The sequence below is a fragment of the Nylanderia fulva genome, unplaced genomic scaffold, assembly GCF_048542155.1.
Source record: "Nylanderia fulva isolate GAGA-0341 unplaced genomic scaffold, ASM4854215v1 Scaffold268, whole genome shotgun sequence".
In the NCBI taxonomy this organism is placed as follows: domain Eukaryota; kingdom Metazoa; phylum Arthropoda; class Insecta; order Hymenoptera; family Formicidae; genus Nylanderia; species Nylanderia fulva.
Window position 1 is genome coordinate 99,195 of NW_028190334.1, and position 24,214 is coordinate 123,408.

General features: G+C 31.1%; 4 protein-coding genes across 4 annotated transcripts; 1 reads left to right on the top strand and 3 right to left on the bottom strand.

The window, feature by feature from the left end:
- Positions 1 to 5,250: 5,250 nt before the first annotated feature.
- Positions 5,251 to 8,500, bottom strand: LOC146722825 (putative G protein-coupled receptor Mth-like 11). Its single transcript, XM_085483765.1, has 3 exons — positions 7,280 to 8,500; positions 6,474 to 6,552; positions 5,251 to 5,356 (listed from the first exon to the last, which is right to left on the bottom strand). The coding sequence occupies exons 1-3, from the start codon at positions 8,352 to 8,354 to the stop codon at positions 5,251 to 5,253; spliced, it is 1,260 nt and encodes a 419-aa protein (XP_085339891.1). The 5' UTR covers positions 8,355 to 8,500.
- Positions 8,501 to 10,426: 1,926 nt separating this feature from the next.
- On the top strand, positions 10,427 to 13,978 carry LOC146722826 (uncharacterized). The gene has a single exon (XM_085483766.1). The coding sequence runs from the start codon at positions 10,427 to 10,429 to the stop codon at positions 13,976 to 13,978; it is 3,552 nt and encodes a 1,183-aa protein (XP_085339892.1).
- Positions 13,979 to 14,332: 354 nt separating this feature from the next.
- On the bottom strand, positions 14,333 to 19,328 carry LOC114932348 (G protein-coupled receptor Mth2-like). The gene is made up of 5 exons (XM_085483757.1): positions 17,872 to 19,328; positions 17,654 to 17,732; positions 16,278 to 16,465; positions 16,027 to 16,192; positions 14,333 to 15,469 (listed from the first exon to the last, which is right to left on the bottom strand). The coding sequence occupies exons 1-5, from the start codon at positions 18,932 to 18,934 to the stop codon at positions 15,232 to 15,234; spliced, it is 1,734 nt and encodes a 577-aa protein (XP_085339883.1). The 5' UTR covers positions 18,935 to 19,328; the 3' UTR covers positions 14,333 to 15,231.
- A 2,187-nt stretch (positions 19,329 to 21,515) lies between these two features.
- On the bottom strand, positions 21,516 to 22,766 carry LOC146722827 (G protein-coupled receptor Mth2-like). Its single transcript, XM_085483761.1, has 3 exons — positions 22,584 to 22,766; positions 22,333 to 22,498; positions 21,516 to 21,875 (listed from the first exon to the last, which is right to left on the bottom strand). Exons 1-3 carry the CDS (start codon positions 22,681 to 22,683, stop codon positions 21,638 to 21,640), a joined length of 504 nt encoding a protein of 167 aa, XP_085339887.1. The 5' UTR covers positions 22,684 to 22,766; the 3' UTR covers positions 21,516 to 21,637.
- Between the last annotated feature and the right edge of the window lie 1,448 nt (positions 22,767 to 24,214).

Here is a 24,214-nt window from a genome sequence, read left to right on the forward strand (position 1 = left end):
TTAAGAATGGATTCTTCAAGCTGAATCTTTGTTTTATAGTATGATATAGTGATTTGATCAAAGACATATTATTTTAACGTTTTTACATTCTGATTTCTTTTATTTATTGTTTGTTAAATATGATGTATAAATTGCAGAGGATTCTGTTCGTTACAAAGAAACGTCAGACAACGAGAAAAAAGGCAGTTGATATATTATACGATCTTTGCGTGGGGATGTCCCTTTATGCTTGCTATTTTATGTGTCAGCATGGATATTCTTCCTGTGTACGTAAATGTACCACCGATTTTGCGACCGGAATTTCATTTAGCAAATTGCTGGTTCAATGGTAAGTGAAGATTAACTTTATTAATGCTATAACATTCTCGTATTGTGAGAAACAGTATAAAAACTCATGACATTTTATACTTACAGAGATTGGTCCGTATGTGTTGTATTTTCATGGGCTCAGTAGCATGTGCATCATCAATAGCATTTGTTTATCTATTTATACGGCATTAAAAATTGAGCGTTTAAAAAGGGAAACGGGTCCCGTTCTGAATGATTCGGAGAATAATTGCTTTAACGATAATAAAAAATGGTATGTACTCAGATATCGTTGTATTGAGATATGATAATCTATTTTATTAATAAAATTAATATAGTCCGATCGTGTATTTAATTTTAAGTTCGAGCTTCATTGGTTGAATGGAATTTTAAGTCAAGATCAGATTTAAAACGATATTAAATATAAATTCAGATTATGAATACTGGTCATAGATTGTCATTTGCAGATGATATTTTTTTTATTTGCCGATTTACTTTTTTATTTTGTAATAATTTCGAGAATATATTATTTTACGTGTTCTTTCGAAAATCTATTCAATTTTAAACAAAATGACATTTAATAACTAAAATGAAATTAATGAATGTATCTGTATTTTACAAAAATACAAATTTTAAACACTTTCAAAAATTTCTTAAGGTTTATACATCAATTCAATTTTATTCGTCTAATATATTCACAAGAACTATGAAAATTATATATTTGTTTGCAGGCTCAATCTATATCTGCAGCTATTTATCGTACTGTTTATCGCAATGGGCATAGAATGGCTAATGATAACAGCGTCATTATTATATGAAAATTTATCAATTTACAACATTATATGGTATGTTGTTTATTTGATGGGCATTATGCAGCATCTGTGCATCTTTGTCATATTTGTGTGTAAAAAAAGGATCAAGCACATGTTATTCAAGCGATTCGGCTTCGGTTTGTTGCCAAATGCTTGACACGGATCGAATGCAACATTGGCGAGCATTATTACCACGTCAAAAGAAATAGTCATGCAGGAGAAGATGAGTTCTTCCGGACGAGCAAGTCACACTGATTTAACCGACCTTTAATTTTTATTTGATAATGGAAATCATGTTTATTTATGCTGATCTTTATGTTTAAGATTAATAATTATAATTCATACATATTTTCGGATTTCGTAGAAAAATCATATTATTTTGTCTCGTTTCTTTTTCAAATTCAAATAAGATTATATGCTACAATCCTTGACATATATTTAAATATTTGTAACATTGTTAATTGTAGCGGCTGATATTATTTTCATATTTCAATATTTGTAGAACTTTAGAAAACTGTTACAAAATTTACATGAAATTACTATAAGTTGTAATTATATATACAATATCGGACGTTTCGGATCAAAAGGCACAACGGGCTGCCCATTTTGCACTTAAGAGTGGAGAGTCGTATTAGGGCTTAAATTTTAGCTTTTTTCACGTAGAAACGAATGCCGTCTGGTGAATTTTGATAAATTTAAAATGAAATTATTTTGAAAGATTTTTTCTTCGGCAAAAGTTGAGAGTGAAAAATTAAATGGCATCAGCGCCATCGGATCTACCACTATTTTTAATTCCTAATCAAATAAATGATCATGATATAACTCTCATAGTTATGCACATCGAATGTAAACCGGTACTGAAATAGGTTTCGTTTTGACTTTATATGTGCAGGCATTATACCCAATATGATAATGTATAAGAGTTGGCGAATAACGATAAACTGATATATTCAACATAATTTTCCTTGTTAATAATTTTTTTGTAGTCGAAAGATAACAAATGGGATTAATAAATTTGTGAAATAAATAAAATTTTTCTAACCCATGCGTTATCGATTAATGGTTCAAAACAAATTTTTATATACAAACATTTAAATAAATAAAATAATTACAATTTAATATACATTTTACAAATAATTAATAACTACAAAATTTTTATTATTTGATTTATGCTCGTATCAATTTAGTTCTCATTTGCGGTATTCTTAGAAATATGAAGACTCTTCATTTCAGACATTAAATATCTAAAAAACAGTCAAGAGTATTTTTTCTTTCGCTGTTGGATTGAGCGAGCTATCGTTAGTAGAAGTTTCAATAATTTTTTTTTATTTTCCTTGTGTATAGTATGTAAAAGCTATATGTGTATAGTCCTATATAGTATAGTAGACGGACAGCTTCTCGCGAAGCTATCGACGACTCGTTGTCCTCGGTGGTCTCAGCTTCTCTCCCGCGCAGTCACATGTATCTTGTGCATTCTTCTATCAGAAAAAAGTGAAAGCCGGATACATTGATATATTAATAATACTGACTTTATTTAGTGAGATAATTAAAATTCAAGACGTGCAATCATCAATATTAATTGTAATCGTGATATAATTTGGTCGACCTTTCGAAGTTTTGCTGAGAAACGAAATAAAATAATTTAATTTTATTATACTTTGTACTTGACATATTTTATTGCATTTAATACAAAAGCAAAGGTGTGCATAAATTTAATGTTACATTTTTTAATTATTGAGAATTTAAAACTTATACGAGAAATTATGAACACTAAATTTGATTATCCAATTATTCGAATGTTTATTCTTACGTGAAATAATGAGTGGAAAGATATTTGCAATTGTGTGTTCCGTGCTTTTCCTCATCATTTCGTTATCGAAATCGCAGCAAAATTCCACCAACAGAGACGATAATTTGACGATACGATACGAGATAAATGTGGATTCTACAACAAATTATAACGACGAAATAATAACACTGCGACATAATTTGGATAAAAATTTGATGAATAATACACAAAATTACAAAATGCAGCATGAATTTCTTATGAATAACAATCGCGAAGATAATGATTTGATTCAACATAAACGTTACAAGCATTCAGTGCAGAATAAAGATGATGAGCAAAAATCGATGAAATCTGACACGAATTCGACAAATGTCAATCATGAAAGAAAGAGTGACCCAAAAAAAGGTGGTTTTTTCGCCCCTTTTTGGTCCCTCGATTTGGGGATTGAACTATGTGCCAAATGTTACCTTATAATGAGACATTAATCACAGATAAGTTTCAAGTTGAGGTGACAACTATTATCAGAGGTAGGGGGGGGGGGTCAAAGTTCACTGACGTACTATCTTTTTTGCTTCGAAGCAATTCAACTCAAGAATTTCAAGCGAAGTGGATAAGTGTAAAGAGCTTATCTCCACGGTTTTTAGATCTCTGAATACCAATCTGAAATTAGATTTTAAAAATACAAAATGGCTGATTCAATATGGCGAACTCTACATACGAAATGTTTTATTTTATAATAAATTCAGTCAAATAACTTAAGGCTACATATCCTGGAATTTTTTGGATTGCTATTAATGAATTTTAAATCAAATATTTAAAATTCAATTTAATATGGAGAGCTGTGCACGAAAAAATGAATTTTTTAATGCACATGTTATTAAATATCTTTTAATTTATGAGGGTTACTCTAAAGAAATTATTCTTTTCTTATACACTTGTTTCTTATTTTATTTTATTTTTCTTATTTTATTTTATTTATAAAAATATACATATACATATAAAAATAAATATAAAATTGGAAAGATAATTTAATACTGTTACTTTAATACTAGATTTTAAAGAAATGATTAACTTGAGTCTGAGACTTTTTACTCTATTTTGAAATAATCAGAGAAAGTGTATTTGTCAAGTGTATTTATACTTTTTGTACTTGGACCATTTGACGGCACTCACAACTTATTTTTGTACTCATTGATAAAGTTAAAACAGGACGAAATTCAATTACAGAGTACTATTGTACATGTGAAAGTGGCGCACGAACTGTCGGATGTTGCAGCCACGTAATGACCATCGTATGGTTCCTTGGATATGCTCAATATCATGGAGTACACATACCCAATCCTAATATATGCGATGTATCCATAACAATTCCAAAAAAACGAAATTAAGAAAGATAAGTCTCAATATGTTTTTACATTAGGAATAGATTTACACAATCAACAAGATAAATAATGTTGATTTCTTCAAATAAATTGCATTGGAAAAATCAATATTTTTCAGGTATTCAGCCACATTGAATTGGCCATTTTGAATTTCGGATATCTGATTTAAAATTGATTAACAGCTATCTAAAACCCAGGATATGTAGCCTTAAGTTATTTGACTGAATTTATTATAAAATAAAACATTTCGTATGTAGAGTTTGCCATATTGAATCAGCCATTTTGTATTATTAAAATCTAATGTCAGATTGGTATTCAGAGATCTAAAAAACGTGGGGATAAGCTCTTTACAGTTATCCACTTCGCTTGAAATTCTTGAGTTGAATTGCTTCGAAGCAAAAATAATAGTACGTCAGTGAACTTTGACCCCCCCCCTACCTCTGATAATAGTTGTCACCTCAACTTGAAACTTATCTGTGATTAATGTCTCATTATAAGGTAACATTTGGCACACAGTTCAATCCCAAAATCGAGGGACCAAAAAGGGGCGATTTTTTGGGTCACTCTTTCACGCCGCAGAAAGTTTATGAAAATGTAATTGAAAAGAATGATTCCATGTCACTTGAAGTCTTCAAAAATTCCAGCAAAGATGCTAACGAAACTAATATCGTCCCAAACGAAATGTGTCATAATGATACTTGCATCCGGTTCTGCTGTTTTTTTGGCGAGCGTATTGTTGATGACAACTGCAGTCCTGAAGAATTTGAATACATTTTTCCAAAGATATACACGAACGATTCAACGCAAAGCGAAAAGAGAGTGAACGAATTGTTTGATTTGGCCATTTATGACGTGCCAGGAAGATTACTATCTGCTTCCTGAAGGTTTTCAGTACGATTATAAGATTTTTACAAACGGTTCTATATATTTACCTTATTATGAAATATTTGTTGAATCGTCATCATATTGTTTCGCCGTCGTCAACGGAAGTGAATTCCAAGTAACCTACTGTTCCGAAACTTATGACAAGATCGAGGAGATAACTGATAATGATGAGCCCTTGAATTCTGACAAAGATATTTTGAGAATAAGTGCCGATATAGTATCTATATTACTTTTGGGATTAGTATTTCTAGTGTATTCCATATTGCCAGAACTCCGAAATCTACATCTTCATGTTGCGCAATTACAGCGGTGCTACGTGCCTTGCGTACGGAATTGACGTTGTAATGATCAAATCAAATGGTGTACAGTATCACGTCTTCGTTACATTAGGTAGAGTATATATCTAAGTCATAAAACTGTTCAATTAATATAGCGCATTTATATTTGTCAGATATTTAATGTATATTTGCATATTAAATATTAATTAATAGTTTTAATAATTATTTGAATATATTATTTGTTAAAATCTTAAAAATGCATAACAGTGAATGACACTTAAATTTTATTTAAATACATTTTAATATGTAATTAATATAAGTTATTTTTTTCAAATAAATATATTTCTTTGTGTTTTTGAATTTTGCAGAACTACATATTGAATCGAACATGTTTAATTTGATATTAGCAGTATTTAATACGTAAATATTACTATTAAATTGAGTGTAGGAAGTTAAAATAAATCTATTTTACTGGAGAAACATAAATGTGCTAGCTTTGAGATTTTAAAATTTTAACGAGTAATGACAAATAATGTATTAATATTTATTAATAATATAGAAATAAATAAAGATCAGAAAATAGATTAAAAGAGCAACGCGAAGTAATTAAATCACAAATACAAAGTTTCATTATTTAATAAAAAAATTTTTTTATTAAATAAAATTGTATTTGCGACTAAATTATATGTACTTCGCTTTGCTATTTTGGTATATTTCCTGCTCCTTATTTATTTCTTCCGAGACCGAGTCCGGCCTACCGCTTTCTATTTGTTCATTCGTTTAGATAATTTAGTTAATAACTCAATAATTATTGCGAATATCGCAAAATGATACAGGACATTTCTATTCAGTTTAACACGCTCTACCTGAATAAAAGGTGATTCGCGAATTATGGGACACCCTGTATATTCTCTATCTTTATCTTTAAACCGATATATGTAAAATAAAAAAAAAGAATTTTATAAAGATAAATAAAAGGTTAACAATAAGTAGTAAAAATATAGAATATTTTCCAACTTACCTGAATGTGCACCACATATCAAAGCTCATTATATTTAGCCAAAAGAAACTCGTCATAAAACAAAGGTATCTTAAAAAGGCTTTAAAAATGAATAAAATTAAAGGCTGTAATAATTACTAATAAATAATAATATACAATATTATTAAAATGTAAATATAAATGTAATATGGAATTTGCTCTTAAAGTTGAGAAATAAATAAGAAGCAGGAAATAGACCAAAATAGCAACGCGAAGTACATATAATTTAGTCGCAAATACAACTTTATTTAAGAAAAAACTTTTAATAAAGGAACTTTGTATTTGCGATTTAATTACTTTGCGTTGCTCTTCCGATCTATTTCCTGCTCCTTATTTATTTCTATATTATTAATAAATAATAATATATTATTTATCATTACTCGTTAAAATTTCAGGATCTCAAAATTATATTAATGTTTCTCCATTAAAATAGATTTCTTTCAACTTCCTACACTAATTTCTATAGTAATATTTACGTAATAAATACTGCTAATATCAAATAAAACATGTTCGATTCAATATGTAGTTCTGCAAAAACACAAAGAAATATATCTATTTGAGACGAATAACTTATATTAATTATATATTAAAATGTATTTAAATAAAATTTAAATGTCATTCACTGTTTTGCCTTTTTAAGATTTTAACAAATAATATATTAATAATATATTCAAATAATTATTAAAATTATTAGTTAATATTTAATGTGCAAATATACATTAAATATCTGACAAACATAAATGCGCTAGATTAATTGCATACTTTTATGATTTAGATATATATTCTACCTAATGTAACGCAGACATGATACTGTACATCATTCGATTTGATTACATTGACAAAGTCAATTCCGTATGCAACAGTCAGGGCACCGCTATAATTGCGCAACATGAAGCCGTGTTTATTTCGGAGTTCTGGCAATATGGAATACACCAGAAATACAGACCCTAAAAGTAATATACATACTATATCGGCACTTATTCTCAAAATATCTTCGTCAGAATTCAAGGGCTCATCATTATCAGTTATCTCCTCGATCTTGTCATAAGTTTCGGAACAGTAAATCACTTGGAATTCACTCCCGTTGACGACGGCGAGACAATATGATGACGATTCAACAAATATTTCATAATAAGGTAAATATATAGAACCGTTGGTAAAAATCTTATAATCGTATTGAAAACCTTCAGGAAGCAGATAGTAATCTTCCTGGCACGTATCATAAATGGCCAGGTCAAACAATTCGTTCACTCTCTTTTCGCTTTGCGTTGAATCGTTCGTGTATACCTTTGGAAAAATGTATTCAAATTCTTCAGGACTGCAGTTGTCATTAACGATACGCTCGCCAAGAAAACAGCAGAACCGAATGCAAGTATCATTATGACACATTTCGTTTGGGACGATGACAGTTTCATTAGCATCTTTGCTGGAATTGTTGAAGACTTCAAGTGACATGGAATCATTCTTTTCAATTACAGTTTCATAAACTCCCTGAGCCGTGAAATTACTTTTATGATTAACATATGTCGAATTCGTGTTAGAATTGATCGATTTTTGCTCATCATCTTTATTCTGCATTGAATGCTTGTAACGTTTATGTTGAATGAAATCATTATTCTCGTGTTTATTATTCATATGAAATTCATACTGCATTTTGTCATTTTGTATATTATTCATCAAGTTTTTATGCAAATCATGTCGCAGTGCTATTATTTCGTCGTTATAATTTGTTGTAAAATCCACATTTATCTCGTATCGTATCGTCAAATTATCATCTCTGTATGTGGAATTTTGCTGCGATTTCGATAACGAAATAACGAGGAGAATCACGGAACACACAAATGCAAATATCTTTCCACTCATTATTTCACGTAAAAATAAACATTCGAATAATTGGATAATCAAATTTAGTGTTCATAATTTCTCGTATAAGTTTTAAATTCTCAATAATTAAAAAATGTAACATTAAATTTATGCACACCTTTGCTTATTTATTAAATGCAATATGATATGTCAAGTACAAAGTATAATAAAATTAAATTATCTTATTTTGGTTTTCAGCAAAATTTCGAAAGGTTGATCAAATTTTATCACGATTACTATTAATATTGATGATTGCACGTCTTGAATTTTAATTATCTCACTAAATAAAGTCAGTATTATTAATATATCAATGTATCCGGCTTTCACTTTTTTCTGATAGAAGAATGCACAAGATACATGTGCCTGCGCGAGAGAGAAGCTGAGACTACCGAGGACGACGAGTCGTCAATAGCTTTGCGAGAAACTGTCCGTTTACTATACTCTATAGGACTATACACATATAGCTTTTACATACTATATACAAAAAAAATTTTTTAAATCACTTTGTAGGCGAATTATTATTCTACCGATATTCATTTATATATACGGCAGTGAGCCGTCGTGCGTGTCCTATCGAGTACAGTTTAACCTAATAAAGATCCTTTGTTAAGATCCACTAGAAGCCTTATTAGAATTACGCCCTGACATCATCTAAAACTATCCTGACACCACCTACAACTTCAGAAGTGGGATCAAAGAAGAAGTTAACGAAGGATCTGTGAGGTTAATACACGCACGAGAGATACACGGGACTTTGAAAAGTACGACCAAGTGTTGTGGTCGATGCAGAGAAAACCGTGTCTTGTGTTACTCGAGTAAAAAGACAGAATATTCCGCGCTGTGTGCCACGAATATTTTCAAGGTTATTCGCGCTGTGTGCCGCGAATCTTTGCTCGTGCTAAAGGACAGAATATTCCGCGCTGTGTGCCACGAATATTTTGATGGTTATTCGCGCTGTGTGCCGCGAATCTTTGCTGCGTGCAAAAAGACAGAATATTCCGCGCTGTGTGCCACGAATATTTTGATGGTTATTCGCGCTGTGTGCCGCGAATCTTTGCAAAAGACAGAATATTCCGCGCTGTGTGCCACGAATATTTTGAAGGTTATTCGCGCTGTGTGCCGCGAATCTTTGCTGCGTGCTAAAAGACAGAATATTCCGCGCTGTGTGCCACGAATATTTTGACGGTTATTCGCGCTGTGTGCCGCGAATCTTTGCTGCGTGCAAAAAGACAGAATATTCCGCGCTGTGTGCCACGAATATTTTGATGGTTATTCGCGCTGTGTGCCGCGAATCTTTGCTGCGTGCAAAAAGACAGAATATTCCGCGCTGTGTGCCACGAATATTTTGACGGTTATTCGCGCTGTGTGCCGCGAATCTTTGCTGCGTGCAAAAAGACAGAATATTCCGCGCTGTGTGCCACGAATATTTTGATGGTTATTCGCGTTGTGTGCCGCGAATCTTTGCTGCGTGCAAAAAGACAGAATATTCCGCGCTGTGTGCCACGAATATTTTGATGGTTATTCGCGCTGTGTGCCGCGAATCTTTGCTGCGTGCTAAAAGACAGAATATTCCGCGCTGTGTGCCACGAATATTTTGACGGTAATTCGCGCTGTGTGCCGCGAATCTTTGCTGCGTGCTAATTGTTCCGCCGCGTACGAGAGAAAGCGAGTCCACGTATCGCGCGCGGTGAATCGACGTGTAACGCGATATCCTTGTGAGATAGAATATTCCGCGCTGTGTGTCGCGAATATTTTGACGGTAATTCGCGCTGTGTGCCGCGAATCTTTGCTGCGTACTGAAAAACCGAATATTCCGCGCTGTGTGTCGCCAATATTTTGACGGTTATTCGCGCTGTGTGCCGCGAATCTTTGCTGCGTACTGAAAGACAGAATATTCCGCGCTGTGTGTCGCGAATATTTTGACGGTAATTCGCGCTGTGTACCGCGAATCTTTGCTGTGTGCTAATTGTGCCGACGTGTGTCGCGAACATTTAGACTGAGGTTAAACATTTATTAACACGTCGCTGTGTGCTAGGACGTATAGAAAAGGGAAGTGCAGTGTGTCGCTAACAATGGCGAGACCGCCGAGTGCGTATACGCTTGCCGAGATTAAGGACATTCTCCGCGAGAAGAAGTTGCCGGCGACCGGTAACAAAGCTGACCTGATAGATCGATTGACTGCCAATGACCCGGAGATATGGACCACACTGGATGAACAGAGGTCACGGCAGAGCCGCGGTGTCGATCAGCCGATTGACGCGGGCCATGAATCGAGGGATGCCGTCGCGGGCAAGGACAATGAAAGCCAAGTAAGTAACGACGCATCCGTTGAAGGTCCTTTGACTGAGAATGACTTGATTCGACGAGAAAATGAACTACTTAGAAGAGAACGAGCTCTTCTTCAACGTGAATTAGATATCGTTAGACGAGAGAACATCGAAGATCATGGAGCACCGCAGATGAATGATGGCGGAAGAAGACGTAATGGTCCACCGATGAGCGAAAGTGTAAGGGCTATTCGCGACTTGTTGAGCGAATTCGACGGCAGTGAGGGTACGTTCTGGAAATGGGAACAGCAGGTACAATTGCTGCGAGTGTCGTACGCCTTGGATGATGCGGCGACAAGAATTTTAATAAGCTCTAAATTAAAAGGACGTGCATCCGAGTGGTTTCACTCCAAACCACATCATCTTACCCTTGGTATAGAAAATCTATTGGCGGCCATGAAGGGAATGTTCGACCTTCGTCAATCAAGATTGTCCCTACGCAAGAAGCTCGAAGAGAGAGCATGGCGGACGGACGAATCATTCACGAGTTACTTCCATGATAAAATAATCCTCGCTAATAGGGTACCGATAGTAGATGACGAAGTTGTCGATTATGTCATCGAGGGTATACCTGATCGCAATCTCAGAGATCAAGCACGTATTATGCAGTTCGAGTCTCAGTCGGATTTATTGGAGGCATTTAAAGGATTGACGCTACACCCGAAGAAGTTCCCTGATCGCGAATGGAAGAAACCTATTGATCAAGGAAAAATCCAAAAGGATGGGAAATTGTCGACGAAGGAGGGTTCAACGTTTAAAGGAAATCCAGCATCGTCGAGTGCAGATTTGGCACCACGCCGAAAGATAATTAAATGTTATAACTGCCAGGGAGTTGGACATCTGGCATCCGCATGTTCACACCCGAAGAAAGTTAAGGGAGGCTGTCATCGATGTGGTTCAGCCAGCCATTTGAAAAAAGACTGTCCCGAGAAAGAGTCGAAACCCGAGTCGGCGAACGTTGTGAACTTGATCGAACCGATACCCGTTAGCGATCCGTATTGTGTACAGTTAAAGTTTTCGGTGTCCTTTGAAGGGGATATGGATCGTGAATATACAGTAGACGCGATAGTTGATCCCGGCTCCCCAGTGAGCCTCATAAAAACTGAGTATGTTCCGACGAGTTTGCGCGAACCGCTACCTCCTAACGGCGATTGTTTCTGTGGAGTAAATAAATCCCCTGTTCGCGTAATAGGCACCTTTTCGAAATTAGTCGAAATCGAAAGAATTAATATTCAGCTACGTTTTCTGGTAGTACCGAACGAAACAATGTCGTGTGCGGCATTACTTGGTCGCGATTTTTGTCGAGATCCGTTAATAAAAATCGAACTAGGTAAAACGGTAAAGATTACTAGGAGAAACGAGTCGACAAGCGAGAACAATTTTGATACCGAGATTATGCAAATAGAATATCTCGAAAATCCTGTAAAAGTTGGAGAAGAATTGAATATTAATCCCGGTGTCGAATCGCATGTAGTCGAAAGCGTTCGAAGATTGTATAACAAAGAATACGTTGATAAATGGGATTCGGATGCGAGCGAACCGGAAACCGAGATGAAAATTTTATTAAAAAATGAACAGCCGATTACCTTCCGGCCTAGGCGTTTAACGTATGCCGATAAAGAAAAGTTGCAAGTAATATTAGACGACTTATTGAAAACAGGTACAATTAGGCAGAGTAATTCACCCTACGCTAGCCCAATCGTTCTCGTGCGGAAGAAAAATGGCGAGTCACGACTGTGTGTCGACTTCCGTGAAATAAATAAGATTACTGTGAAAGACAATTTTCCCACACCGTTGATAGATGATCATATTGATCGGTTAAAAGGAAAAAAATATTTTAGTAGTCTCGACTTAAGGAACGGATTTTATCATATTAAGATGTCTGAGTGTTCGGTAAAATACACCTCGTTTGTGACGCCTATCGGACAATTTGAATTCCTACGAATGCCGTTCGGGTTGACTAATGCTCCACGAGTGTTCCAGAGATTCGTCAACAAAGTCTTTGATAAACTCATCCGAGAGAGTAGTATCTTGTTATATCTAGATGATATTTTGATAGCGACTGAAAGTATAGAGGAACACCTAAATATTTTGAAAGATGTATTTGAAATAGCGCGACGATACCGGTTGCAGTTTAGACTCGATAAATGTTTCTTTGTTCGAACGGAAGTTGTATATCTTGGGTATTTAATTAATGAAAATGGTATTCGCCCGAGTGAGCAACATGTTGAAGCCGTAACTAATTACCCAATCCCGCGAAACATAAAAGAGACGCATCGATTTGTTTGTTTAGCTAGTTACTTCCGTCGTTTCATCCCGAAATTTTCAGTAGTCGCTAAACCGTTATATGACTTAGTCAAGAAAGATGCCGTGTTTAAATTTGGTTCAGAGGAGATCAAGGCCTTCGAAGAATTGAAACAGTTGTTATCTTCTCAACCGATACTATCGATTTATTCCCCGACACTTGAAACAGAATTGCACTGCGATGCGAGTACAAGTGGTTTCGGCGCGATACTTTTACAGCGACAAAAGGATGGTATTTTCCGGCCTGTATTTTATTTTAGTAAACGGACAACAGTTGTCGAATCCAAGTATCACAGTTTTGAGCTGGAGTGTCTCGCTGTGATTTATGCGATTAAACGGTTTCATATCTATCTCGCCGGTATCCCTTTTAAGATAATAACAGACTGCGACAGTTTTCGCCTTACTTTAAGTAAACAGACAGTTAATCCGCGAATATATCGTTGGGCATTATTTTTAGAGCAATACTGTTATCAAATCGTACATCGACCCGGTACACAGATGAATCATGTCGACGCGTTGAGTCGATGTCATAGCATTCTGACATTAGAAGCAAATTCGTTCGACCGAACTTTATCTATTCAACAAGATCGGGATGTAAATATAGTAAACATTCGAAATAAATTAGAAAAATCTGAGGATAAATTCTTTGAATTGCGAGACGGTCTTGTTTACCGTAAAGATAAGGGTAAAAAACTCTTATTTTATGTACCGATATCAATGGAAAGTAATGTAATCCGTACGTGTCATGATGACATTGGCCATGTCGGCCTCGATAAAGTTATTGCTAACATTAGGCAAATTTACTGGTTCCCACAAATGAGAGAGAAAGTAAAGTGCTATATTTACTTAATACGTTTTGTTCCTATACGTACGACCGAGACGGTCGTAATGTCAGGCTGGCCGACTGTAGGCGAATTATTATTCTACCGATATTCATTTAGATATACGGCAGTGAGCCGTCGTGCGTGTCCTATCGAGTACAGATTAACCTAATAAAGATCCTTTGTTAAGATCCACTAGAAGCCTTATTAGAATTACGCCCTGACATCATCTAAAACTATCCTGACACCACCTACAACTTAAACTTTTACTGACGATAACTCGGCCAATTCAGCAGCGAAATAAAAGATACTCTGGACTGTATTTTAAATTTTTATGATTAAATGAAGAGTTTATATTTCTAAGAATACCGCAAATAAGAAATATATTGATACGCAGGAAAAATAAAAATATAAAAATTTTGTAGTTATTAATTTTTTATTAAATGTATATTAAATTGTAATTATTTTATTCATTTAAATATTTGTATATAAAATTTATTTTGAATAATTAATCGATAACGCATGGGTTAGAAAAATTTTCTTTATTTCACAATTTTATTAATTTCGTTTGTTATCTTTAGACTACAAAAAAATTATTAAAAGGAAAAATTATATGTGGAATATATCAGTTTATCGTTTTTCACCAACTCTTATACATCCTCATATTAGGTATAGTGTCTGCACATATAAAGTAAAAACAAAACTTATTCCAAAACCGGTTTATATTCGATGTGCATAACTTTGAGAGTTATATCATGAGTATTTATTTGATTAGGAATTAAAAATAGCGGAAGATCCGATGGCGCTGATGCCATTTAATTTTTCACTCCCAACTTTTGCCGAAAAAAAAAGTTTCAAAATAATTTCATTTCAAATTTATCAAAATTCACCAGACGTTCGTTTCTAATTCTAATTCGTTTCTACGTAAAAAAAGCTAAAATTTAAGCCCTAATACGACTCTCTACTCTTAAGTGAAAAATGGGCAGCCCGTTGTGTCTTTTGATCCGAAACGTCCGATATTGTATATATAATTACAACTTATAGTAATTTCATGTAAATTTGTAACAGCTTTCTAAAGTTCTACAAATATTGAAATTTGAAAATAATATCAGCCACTACAATTAACAATATTACATATATTTAAATATATGTCAAGGATTGTAGCATGTAATCTTATTTAAATTTGAAAAAGCAACGAGATAAAATAATATAATTTTGCTACGAAATCCGAAAATATGTATGAATTATCATTATTAATCTTAAACATAAAAATCAGCATAAATAAACATGATTTCCATTTTCAAATACAAATTAAAGGTCGGTTAAATCAGTGTGACTTGCTCGTCCGGAAGAACTCATCTTCTCCTGTATGACTATTTCTTTTAACGTGGTAAAAATGCTCGCCAATGTTACATTCGATCCGTGTCAAGCATTTGGCGACAAATCAAAGCCGAATCGCTTGAATAACATGCGCTTGATTCTTTTTTTACACACAAATATGACAAAGATGCACAGACTCTGCATAATGTCCAGCGAATCAACAACATACAATACAATGTAGTAAATTGGTACATTTTTAAATGTTTCGTACGCTGCTATCACGAGCAATTCTATGCCCATTGCGATAAACAGCACGATAAATAGCTTCAGATATAGGTTAAACCTGCAAACAAATATATAATTTTTATAGTTCTTGTAAATATATATGATGAAGAAAATTTAATTAATGTATAAACTTTAAGAAATTTTTGAGAGAATATTTTAAAATTTTTATTTTTGTGAAATACAGGTGCAGTCATTAATTTGATTATTGTTATTAATTGTCATTTCGTTTAAAATTGCATAAATTTTCGAAGAAACACGTAAAATGATATATTCTTGAAAATATTACAAAATAAAAAAACGTGAATCCGCGAATAGAAAAAATGTCATCTGCAAATGACAATCTATGACCAGTATTCATAATCTGAATTTATATTTAATATTGTTTTAAATCTGATCTTGACATAAAATTCCATTCAACCAATCAAGCTCGGATTTCAAATTAAATATACGATCAGACGATTAGTTATTAATACCGGCTAATTCCTTTTTGTTATAAAAAAAAAGCAAAGCAATCAATTATGCGATGCTGTTTGCATAAATGTAAATATAAGTAGCATAAATTTTATTAATAAAATAAATTATCATATCTCAATACAACGATATCTGAGTACATACCATTTTTTATTATCGTTAAAGCATTTATTCTCCGAATCTTCCAAAGAAGAACCCGATTTCTTTTTGAAACGCTCAATTTTTAATGCCGTATAAATAGATAAACAAATGCTATTGATGACGCACATACTTTGGAGCCCATATAAATACAACACAAACGGACCAGTTTCTGTAAGTATAAAACATCATAAGTTTTTATACTGTTTCTTACAATATTAGAATGCTATAGTATTAATAAAGTTATCTTCACTTACCAATGAACCAGCAATATAAATGAAATTCCGGTCGCAAAATCCGTGGTATATTTACATACGCAGAAAGAATATCCAAGCTGACACATAAAATAGCAAACATAAAAGGACATCCCCACGCAAAGATTGTATAATACATCAACTTTCTTTTTTCTCGTTGTCTGACGTTTTTTCGTAACGAATTGAATCCTCTGCAATTTACACAACATATTTAACAAACAACTCATAAAAAAAATTAGAATGTAAAAACGTTAAAATATGTTTTTGATAAAGTCACTATATCATACTATAGAACAAAGATTCAGCTTGAAGAATCCATTCTTAAAATTGCTGTACAATGATTTTTAACGGTGTTATGAACGATTAAATTAAAAATAACATTTTCTCTTTAATTTGCGATAACTTTTGATAAAGAAAAATCAGGATTTACGTTTTAAAAAACAATTTTGCACGTAAAACTTCAGACTGTAACATGGAAATGTCAAGAAATTTTTCAAATTTTTTTGTGCATGCGACACGTCTACAAAGTAAGAAAAAATTTTCCATTTCGTTATGTTTTTTGTTTTTTGTATATAAAAAAATAACAAAATTTAAGAAAATGAAAAAAGATGTAAACCACTGAAAGTAGAGATTTCACGTTTTAAAACTCTTTTTTAAAGTTTAAATTCTCATTATTCGAAACAAAGTTATATCTATTTAAAGTTTGCCAATTCTTGAACAATTGTTTTTTATTATCTTTTTTTATGCCTTAATTATTTTAAAAGTGTTTGTTTACATAACTATTATGCAGACACGACAATGATATTAAAATTTTTATTTACTTTTAAAAGACAAATCAAAAAAAAAATCTACTTTTATTTTCTGAAAACATATCGTGTATTACTTTATTTTATAAAGCAATATAAATAAAAAGAGGAAAAAGTTAAATATCAAAATATTATTGCATTATATCGAATTATTAGATTTCGTTATAATATTTCATACATATTTAAATTAAATATATAATATGCTTATTATATCTAATACACTACTTTTTCTTTTAAAAAATTAACCGTTTAAAAATCTGTAATCAATTAAAAAAATATTCAAGAAAATTATTTATTTCAAATTATAATTTGAATCTATTATCTTTATACTCTAACTTATAATGTTCTAAATATAATTGTTCTATTATTATATATTATTTTCAAATATATAATTGTTTTTGCACGTACCAACACAATATATAAAAAAATTCAATTAATACAGAATTTTGCATATTCTCCATTTTTATCTTTAAACTGATATATGTAAAATCAAAAAGAAAGAATTTTATAAAGATAAATGAAAGGCAAGTGTTAAAAATAAGTAGTAATAATATAGAATATTTTCCAACTTACCTGAATGTCCACCACATATCAAAGCTTATCATAATTAGCCAAAAGAAACTCGCCAAAGCACAAAAGTAGTGTAAGAAAGCTGCAAAAATGAATAAAGACACTCTGTATTGATAATTAATAATATATTATTTATATAAATATAAATGTAATATGTAATTTGCATTTTTAGTTGAAATATATAAGGAGCAAGAAATAAGTAATTTAAATATATATTCTACTTATTATAACGCAAACAGAATACGGTATATCATCCGCTCTGATCATAACATTCACAATGTCAAGGCTGTAATCAACAATCAGGGCACCGCTGTAATTGCGCAACATAAAGCCGTGTACATTTCGGAGTTCTGGCAATATGGAATACACCAGAAATACTGACCCCAAAAGTAATACAGATACTATATGAAAACTCGAATATATAATTTGTTTGTCATAAATCATAGACTTATTATCAGTAATCTCCTTGATCTTGTCATAAGTTTTGGAACAAATGGTTACTTCGAACTCATTCCCGTCGACGACGACGAGACAATATAATGTCGATTCAAGTAATATTTCATGAGGTAAATAAACAGAACCGTTGGTAAAAATCTTATAATCGTACTGAAAACCTTTACGAATCAGATAGTAATCTTCCTGGCACGATTCATAAATGGACAGCTCAAACAATTCGTTCACTCTCTTTTCGCTCTGCGTCGAATCATTCGTGTATACGTTTGGAAAAATGTATTCAATTTCTTCAGGAATGCAGTTGCCATGAACCAAACGATCGCCAAGAGGACAGCAGAGCCGAATGCAAGTATCATTATGACACATTTCGTTTGGGACGATGATAGTTTCATTAGCATCTTTGCTGGAATTTTTGAGGACTTCAAGTGACATGGAATCATTCTTTTCAATTACATTTTCATAAACTTCCTGCGACGTAAAATTTCTTTTATGATTGACATTTGTCGAATTCGTGTTAGATTTTATCGATTTTTGCTCATCATTTTTATTTTGCATAGAATGCTTGTAACGTTTATGTTGAATCAAATCATTATCCTCGCGATTATCGTTCGTATGAAATTCTTTGTCATTTTGTGTATTATTCATAATCTTTTTATGCAAATCATGTCGCAGTGTTATTATTTCGTCGTTATAATTTGTTGTAGAATCCGTATTTATCTTATATCGTATCGTCAAATTATCATCCTCGTTGGTGGAATTTTGCTGCGATTTTGATGACGAAATGACGAGAAGAAGCACGAAACACAGAAATGCAAATACCTTTCCACTCATTATTTCACGTAATAATGAACATTCGAATAATTAGATAATCAAATTTAGTGTTTATTATTTCTCATATAAGTTTTAAATTCTCAATAATTAAAAAATGTAACATTAAATTTATGCACACCTTTGCTTATTTATTAAATGCAATATGATATGTCAAGTACAAAGTATAATAAAATTAAATTATCTTATTTTGTTTCTCAGCAAAATCTCGAAAGGTCGATCAAATTTTATCACGATTACTATTAATATTGATGATTGCACGTCTTGAATTTTAATTATCTCACTAGATAAAGTTAGTATTTATTATATCACTGTATCCGGTTTTTTTCTGATAGAAGAGTGCACAAGATACATGTTTCTGCGCGGGAGAGAAGCTAAGATTACCGAGCACGACGAGTTGTCGATAGGTTTGCAAGAAACTGTCCATTTACTATATTATATAAGACTATACACATATAGCTTTTACATACTATATACAAGAAAAATAAGAAAAATTATTGAAACTTCTACTGACGATAGCTCCACCAATCCAGCAGCAAAAGAAAAATGCTCTTGACTGTTTTTTAGATATTTAATGCTTAAATGAAGAGTCATTATATTTCTAAGAATACCGCAAATAAAAAATAAATTGATGCAGCAAAAGTCAAATAATAAAAATTTTGTAGTTATTAATTATTTTTTAAATATAGTTTAAATTCTAATTATTTTATACATTTAAATATTTGTATATAAAAATTTGTTTTGAATAATTAATCGATAACGCATGCGTTAGAAAATTTTATTTATTTCACAAATTTATTAATTCCATTTGTTGTTTTTAGACAACAAAAAAATTATTAAAGGAGAAAATTATGTTGAATAAATCAGTTTATCATTATTCGTTTAATCTTATACATTATCATATTAGGGTATAATACCTGCACATATAAAGTAAAAACTAAACCTATTCCAAAATCGGTTTATATTCGACATGCATAACTATGAGAGTTATATCATGATCATTTATTTGATCAGGAATTAAAAATAGCGGAAGATTCGATGGCGCTGATGCTATTTAATTTTTCACTCCCAACTTTTACCGAAGAAAAAAAATATTTCACAAAAAATTTGTTGAATTCTTCAAAATCAATAATTGAAACTAATAATTACTAAAATATAAATTATATTAAAAAAATAGTAAGTTACATCAAATTATTGAGATCATAAAAAATTTAACATTTCAATTATTTAAGTATTTATGTTACAATAATCTCATGATAAAATATTTAATTAAGTTATAAAAATTATACTAATATTATGCATTTTTATTACAATTCATAATATTAATAAATAAACATATTTTATTTGATATATGTATAATAACAATTTATAGTAATATCTTGCAAACTTTATAGCAGCTTTCTAAAGTTTTACAAATATTGAAAATTGAAAATAATATCAGACTCATTGAAACTTCTACTCTTGATAGCTCGACCAATCCAGCAACAAAATGAAAAATACTATTGACTGTTTTGTAGATATTTAATGCTTAAATGAAGAGTCTTTATATTTCTAAGAATAGCAAATAAGAAGTAAATTGATACGCAGCAAAAGTCAAATAATAAAAATTTTGTAGTTATTAATTATTTTCTAAATGTATATTAAATTGTAGTTATTTTATTTATTTAAATATTTATAAAAATTTGTTTTTAATAACTAATCAATAAAGCATTTGTACGAAAAAGTTTATATATTTCACAAATTTATTAATCTCATTTGTTATCTTTAGACTACAAATAGATTATTAAAAGATAAAATTATGTAGATTATATCTTTTATCAGTTTATTATTCGCCAACTCTTATACATCATCATATTAGTTATAATGCATGCACATATAAATTAAAAACAAATTATTTATTCCAAAACCGGTTTAGATTCCACGTGCATAACTTTGAGAGTTATGTCATAATTATTTATATATTTGATTAGAAATTAAAAACAGCAGTAGATCTGGTTGCGCTAATGTTATTTAATTTTTTATTCCCAACTTTTGATGAGGAAAGAAAATCTTTCACAAAAAATTTCATTGATTTCTTCAAAATCAATAATTGAAACTAATAATTAATTACGAAAATGTAAATTATATTGAAGAAAATAGTAATCTAAACCAAATTATTGTGATTATAAAAAATCTAAAATTTCAATTATTTAAATATTAATGTTACAATAATCTTATGATAAAATATTTAATTAAATTATAAAAAATATAATAATATTATGAATTTTTATTACAATTCAAAATATTCATAAATGAACATATTTTTATTTGATATATGTATAATAACAACTTATAGTAATATGCAAATTTTGTAGCAGCTTCATAAAGTTTTACAAATATTGAAAATTGAAAATAATAACAGCCTCTACAATTAACAATATTATAAATATTTATATCAAGAAATGTAGCATAACCTTATTTGAATTTGAAAAAGAAACGAGACAAAATAATATGCTTTTGCTACGAAATCCGAAAATATGTATGAATTATAATTATTAATCTTAAACATAAAGATCAGCATAAATAAACATGATTTCCGTTTTCAAATAAAAATTAAAGGTCGGTTGAATCAATGTAACTTGCTCGTCCAGAAGAACTCATCTTCTTCTGTATGATTATTTCTTTTTACGTGGTAATAATGCTCGAAAATGTTGCATTCGATCCGTGTCAAGCATTTGGCAACAAACCGAAGCCGAATCGCTTGAATAACATACGCCTGATCCTTTTTTTACACACAAATATGATAAAGAAGCACAGATTCTCCATAATGATCAGTATATGAACAATATACAACATAATGGTGTAAATTAATTCATTATCATATAATAATAACACTGTTATCATTAGCCAATGTATGCCCATTAAGATAAACAGTACGATAAATAGCTGCAGATATAGATTAAACCTGCAAACAAATATATAATTTTCATAGTTCTTGTGAATATATATGATGAATACAATTTAATTAATGTATAAACTTTAAGAAATTTTTGAAAGTGTTTAAAATTTATATTTTTGTGAAATAAAGTTGCATCCTTTAATTTGATTTTCGTTATTAATAATCATGTTATTTAGAATTGTATAAATTTTCGAAAGAACACGTAAAATAATATATTTTCAAAAATATTACAAAATAAAAAAGTAAATCGGCGAATAGAAAAGATATCATCTGCAAATGATAATCTATGACCAGTATACATAATTTGAATTTATATTTAATATCGTTTTAAATCTGATCTTGACTTAAAATTCCATTCAACCAATGAAGCTCGAATTTAAAATTAAATACACGATCGGACTATATTAATTTTATTAATAAAATAGATTATCATATCTCAATACAACGATATCTGAGTACATACCATTTTTTATTATCGTTAAAGCAATTATTCTCCGAATCTTTCAAACAAGGACCCGTTTCCTTTTTTAAACGCTCAATTTTTATTGCCGTATAAATAGATAAACAAATGCTACTGATGACGCACATACTATTGAGCCCATAATAATACAACAAATACGGACCAGTCTCTGTAAGTATAAAATATCATAAGTTTTTATACTGTTTCTCACAATACTAGAATGCTATAGTATTAATAAAGTTATCTTCACTTACCAATGAACCAGCAATATAAATAAAATTCCGATCGCAAAATCGGTGGTACATTTACATACTCGGAAAGAAAATCCATGCTGACACATAAAATAGCAAGCATAAAGGAACATCCCCACGCAAAGATCGTATAATATATCAACTTTCTTTTTTCTCGTTGTCTGACGTTTCTTTGTAACGAACTGAATCCTCTGCAATTTACACAACATATTTAACAAACAATAGATAAAAGAAATCAGAATGTAAAAACGTTAAAATAATGTGTTTTTCATCAAGTCACTATATCATACTGTAAAGCAAAGATTCAGCTTGAAGAATCCATTCTTAAAATTGCTGTACGATGATTTTTAACGGTGTTATGAACTATTAAATTGAAAATGACATTTTCTCTTCAATTTGCGATAACTTGATAAGGAAAGATCGACATTTACATTGTGAAAAACAATTTTGCAGGGAAAACTTCAGCTGTAACATGTAAATGTCAAAAAATTTTTCAAATTTTTTGTGAGACACATCTACAAAGTGAGAAAAAATTTTCCATTTATGTTTTTTATTTTTTGTAAATAAAAAATATCAAAATTGAAGAAAATGAAAAAAACTGTAAAGCATTGAAAGTAGAGATTTCAAGCTTTCAAGCGCTCTTTTAAAATTTAAATTCTCATATTGGAAACAAAGTTACAACTATTTAAAGTTTGCCTATTTTTGGACAATTGTTTTTTTTTTTTTTTTTGATGCCTTAATATTATTTTAAGAAGTGTATAATTACATAACTTATGTGCAGACACAACAATGGTACTTTAAATTTTTATTTACTTTTGAGAGACGAATTTTTGATAAAAAATCTATTTTTATTTTGTAAAACTTATCGTGTATTGCTATATATTTTATAAATTGTGTAGGTATTTTATGTAAGTTCGCGAGAGATAGAGAGAAGTCGCTAACCGGCTATATTGTGTTGTTCAATTTTTTTTATAGGTTTATCGTGTCTTTAGTGGTATATCATATCTTTGTTATAAAATAATATTTGTTTTGCGCTTGTGAGACTTGAGAGCTCCTTCGTAAGAGAATCGAAGGAATAACCGCCTCTCTTCCGAATTATAAAACGGCTGTAATTGGCCTGTCGTTTAGAAGTAGCTCATATATGTGTAACGCGAGTATAAAAATCTCGAAACTTTCGGAAAAGTGCGAACTTCTTTCTCCGGACGCCGCAGAAAAATCAATTCGCAATAAACAGAGCAATATACATATACGACGATTCCCTCAATCTTATTAACGTTGACGCTCCGCATCTTGATCCTGACTGTCGCCTGATATACATTAATAAATTAGAGCGAGATCTCTCTACACGAGTTCGACTGACTACGATTGAAAGAAAAAAAGGTCAAATCAAAATATCATTGCATTCCCAACGAAAAATGATCGTCATCGATTCGACAACGAATCCACGTTGATTCGACCATCATTTCTCACTGGGTTATATCGTTTATTAGATTTTGTTATAATATTTTATACATATTTAAATTAAATATATAATATGCTTATTAGATCTAATACGCCAATTTTACTTTTAAAAAATAAATCGTTTAAAACTCTGTAATCAATTAATAAGAATCATTAAGAAAACTATTTATTTT

Coding starts and splice junctions, on each gene's coding strand:
- LOC146722826 (XM_085483766.1), top strand. CDS start 10,427: ATGGCGAGACCGCCGAGTGCGTATACGCTTGCCGAGATTAAGGACATT.
- LOC146722827 (XM_085483761.1), bottom strand. CDS start 22,683: ATGCTTGCTATTTTATGTGTCAGCATGGATTTTCTTTCCGAGTATGTA. Junction 22,499..22,583: donor TTTATATTGCTGGTTCATTG/GTAAGTGAAGAT, acceptor TTATACTTACAG/AGACTGGTCCGTATTTGTTG. Junction 21,876..22,332: donor TTTAACGATAATAAAAAATG/GTATGTACTCAG, acceptor ATTTGTTTGCAG/GTTTAATCTATATCTGCAGC.
- LOC146722825 (XM_085483765.1), bottom strand. CDS start 8,354: ATGAGTGGAAAGATATTTGCATTTGTGTGTTCCGTGATTCTCCTCGTT. Junction 6,553..7,279: donor TCATGTCTGCGTTACATTAG/GTAGAATATATA, acceptor TCATTTTTAAAG/CCTTTTTAAGATACCTTTGT. Junction 5,357..6,473: donor GATATGTGGTGCACATTCAG/GTAAGTTGGAAA, acceptor TATCTTTGTCAG/AATTCAAGGGCTCATCATTA.
- LOC114932348 (XM_085483757.1), bottom strand. CDS start 18,934: ATGAGTGGAAAGGTATTTGCATTTCTGTGTTTCGTGCTTCTTCTCGTC. Junction 17,733..17,871: donor TTCTGTTTGCGTTATAATAA/GTAGAATATATA, acceptor TCATTTTTGCAG/CTTTCTTACACTACTTTTGT. Junction 16,466..17,653: donor GATATGTGGTGGACATTCAG/GTAAGTTGGAAA, acceptor TGTAAATTGCAG/AGGATTCAATTCGTTACGAA.